Source organism: Fragaria vesca, linkage group LG2 (genome assembly GCF_000184155.1).
Source record: "Fragaria vesca subsp. vesca linkage group LG2, FraVesHawaii_1.0, whole genome shotgun sequence".
Classification (NCBI taxonomy): Eukaryota; Viridiplantae; Streptophyta; class Magnoliopsida; order Rosales; family Rosaceae; genus Fragaria; species Fragaria vesca.
Window position 1 is genome coordinate 2,383,892 of NC_020492.1, and position 2,671 is coordinate 2,386,562.

The 2,671-nt window shown below is 40.7% G+C and overlaps 1 protein-coding gene across 1 annotated transcript; it reads right to left on the reverse strand.

Moving 5' to 3' along the window:
• Window positions 1-984: 984 nt before the first annotated feature.
• On the reverse strand, window positions 985-2,032 carry LOC101292088. Its single transcript, XM_004292028.1, has 2 exons — window positions 1,894-2,032; window positions 985-1,775 (listed from the first exon to the last, which is right to left on the reverse strand). The coding sequence occupies exons 1-2, from the start codon at window positions 2,030-2,032 to the stop codon at window positions 985-987; spliced, it is 930 nt and encodes a 309-aa protein (XP_004292076.1).
• Window positions 2,033-2,671: the final 639 nt, after the last annotated feature.

Here is a 2,671-nt window from a genome sequence, read left to right on the forward strand (position 1 = left end):
ACGGTTGTTCCTCCTTTAAGTCATCATCCTCATCGTCATCGTCAATCCCACGGTAGTCTTTATTCGGGCACCTCACTACAACTGACCATTCAGCATCTAGGGGGTCTTCAATGTAAAATATTTGTTTCACATGTGTGGCTAACACAAAAGGATCATTCAAATACCCTAACCTATTCAGTTTCACCAACGTAAACCCAAGTTCGTCTACTTTGACGCCCCTAGTACTCTCTACCCAATCACAGTAGAACACTGGAACCCTAAACTTATAGTAGTCAACCTCCCATATACTTTTAATAACGCCATAGAAGTCCATAACACCGTCAGATGGATTTTGATCCCTCGCACTTGCAACTTGCATAGCATTGGCAAGTAATGTAACACCATTATTCTGAAATGAATGGACGTTGTCTCTCTCTTTGGTGTTGAAGTCAACTCCATTGACATGGTAAGCAGCATAAGTTGGCACTACATTTTTTGGGCCGGTAGCCAACCACCTTACTGTTTGTGAAACATTATTAGGTTTTAACCTCAATTGATTTACAACCTGCCAAAAAAAATAAGCTACATTAAAATAAGAGGAAGCCTAACAATAGTATTTCGTCTTTTTAATCTAAAACAAACATTTGTACCATTAAAGAGTATTGGAATGCACATACCCTTTCCATTAACTAGTCTGGAAATGTTTCATTCTCTTTTTCCCTCATCCACTTCTTGTTCTTCACGTGATTTAGGTAAATTAACTTCAAGTATTCCTTGTGCTCCCTAGGAACCAATCACAATAAAACATGGTTATTAGTTCAGTGATAAATGATAAGGTTAAAGAGCATTAAAAAAGATAGAAAATCAGTAATGTGAAGATGTATATATATACACTTACTTAAAGTATGGCTGGACATCTTGAGTATTTTGTAACACACAAAGGTGGGCAAGGTGCATCTGCTTTCCATAAACAGATACCATGGTTGGCCGTGACAAGGGTCTGCTCTATTTGTAGTGTCCAGCTATGCTTGTAAATGGAATTCCCACAGTGGTACCACTTTGAGAAAGGACACGGTCTTCCAAAAACTCAATAGCTTCTTCGACAATGTACTTCTCAGCTATGCACCCCTCAAGAAAATGTCGATTTTTCACATACCCTTTGAACACTTTCATGTACCTCTCAAATGGGTACATCCATCGGAAAAACACTGGACCACACCATTCAACTTCTCTAACAAGATGGAGTGTTAGATGAATCATTACATCGAAAAATGAAGGTGGGAAGAACTTTTCCAGTAAACAAACCGTATCAACCAGATCTACTTGCATTTGCTTAAGTCTAGAAACATCTATGACTTTGCTACAAATTGCCTTAAAGAAAAGGCAAAACCGAATAATGGCATACCTAACAGGCTTCTCTAAAACTGATCTCAATGCAACCGGGAGAAAGTACTGCATCACTGTGTGGCAGTCATGTGACTTAAGACCAGCCAATTTTAAATATGCCATCGAGACTAGGTTCCTAATATTAGAGGAAAAGCCTGTAGGAACTGACATGCCAAAAAAGGACCCGCACACTATTTTCTTCTCCTTATGCAGCAAGTTCCAACTACCCAAAGGCAATTTGTTCTTTTTCTCACCAGCTACCACTTTTACATCAGTTTTGATGCCCATATCGACCATGTCCAAACGGGTATTCACTCCATCCTTGGTCTTCCCAGGAATATTCAAGAGGGTACCAATTATGGCATCGCAACAATTCTTCTCAATGTGCATGACATCAAGAATATGGCGTACTGGAATATATTTCCAATAATCAAGTTCAAAGAAGACACTCTTTTTTCCAGCAAGGTCTTGGTTGGTCAGGTGATCGCTTGGCAGGCTTTTTAGCTTTACCAAACTCACGAGGCAAACCTTCAACCCTTGCCAACACCTCTTCTCCAGTTAATGGTTCAGGGGCAACATCCTTCTCAATAGTGTTGTCGAATGCAGCAGCATGCCTTCTGTATGGATGATGTCTTTCTGTCCATCGGCGACTCCTCAAAAACACCATTTTCTTGCTACGTTTCAGCCTGTAGGGTTTGGTTTTATCAACACAAACAGGACGAGCATTATATCCTTTGGTGACACTACCCGAGAGGTTTCCATACGCAGGCAAGTCATTTATGGTCCAAAATAGGACACCCCTCAGTGTAAAATATTCTCCTCTTATAGCATCATACACACCGAAAATACCCAGCTACATTAACTTCAGATCATCTATTAACGGTTGTAGATAGACATTGATATCTTTCCCGGGCTGTTTCGGTCCTGATATTAACAAAGACAGCATCAGGAACTTCCTCTTCATGCATAACCAAGGAGGAAGATTATAAATGACCAGAATAACCGGCCAACAAGAGTATTTGCTGCTTAAAGCAGCGTGAGGATTGAATCCATCGGAAGAAAGGGCTAAGCGAAGGTTCCTATTTTCTTTCCCAAATTCTGGCCACTTTGTGTCGATCAATTTCCAGGTTGGTGAATCAGCTAGATGCCGCATCATGGCATCTTTTTTCCTATCGGCATGCCAAGTCAAGGCCTTCGCTGTCTTTGGTGACTGGAACATCCTTTTGAATCTCGGTATTATAGGGAAGTACCACAAAAACCTTTGACAGGAACCCTGTCCCCTCACAGCTCCATTCTTCCAATCTTA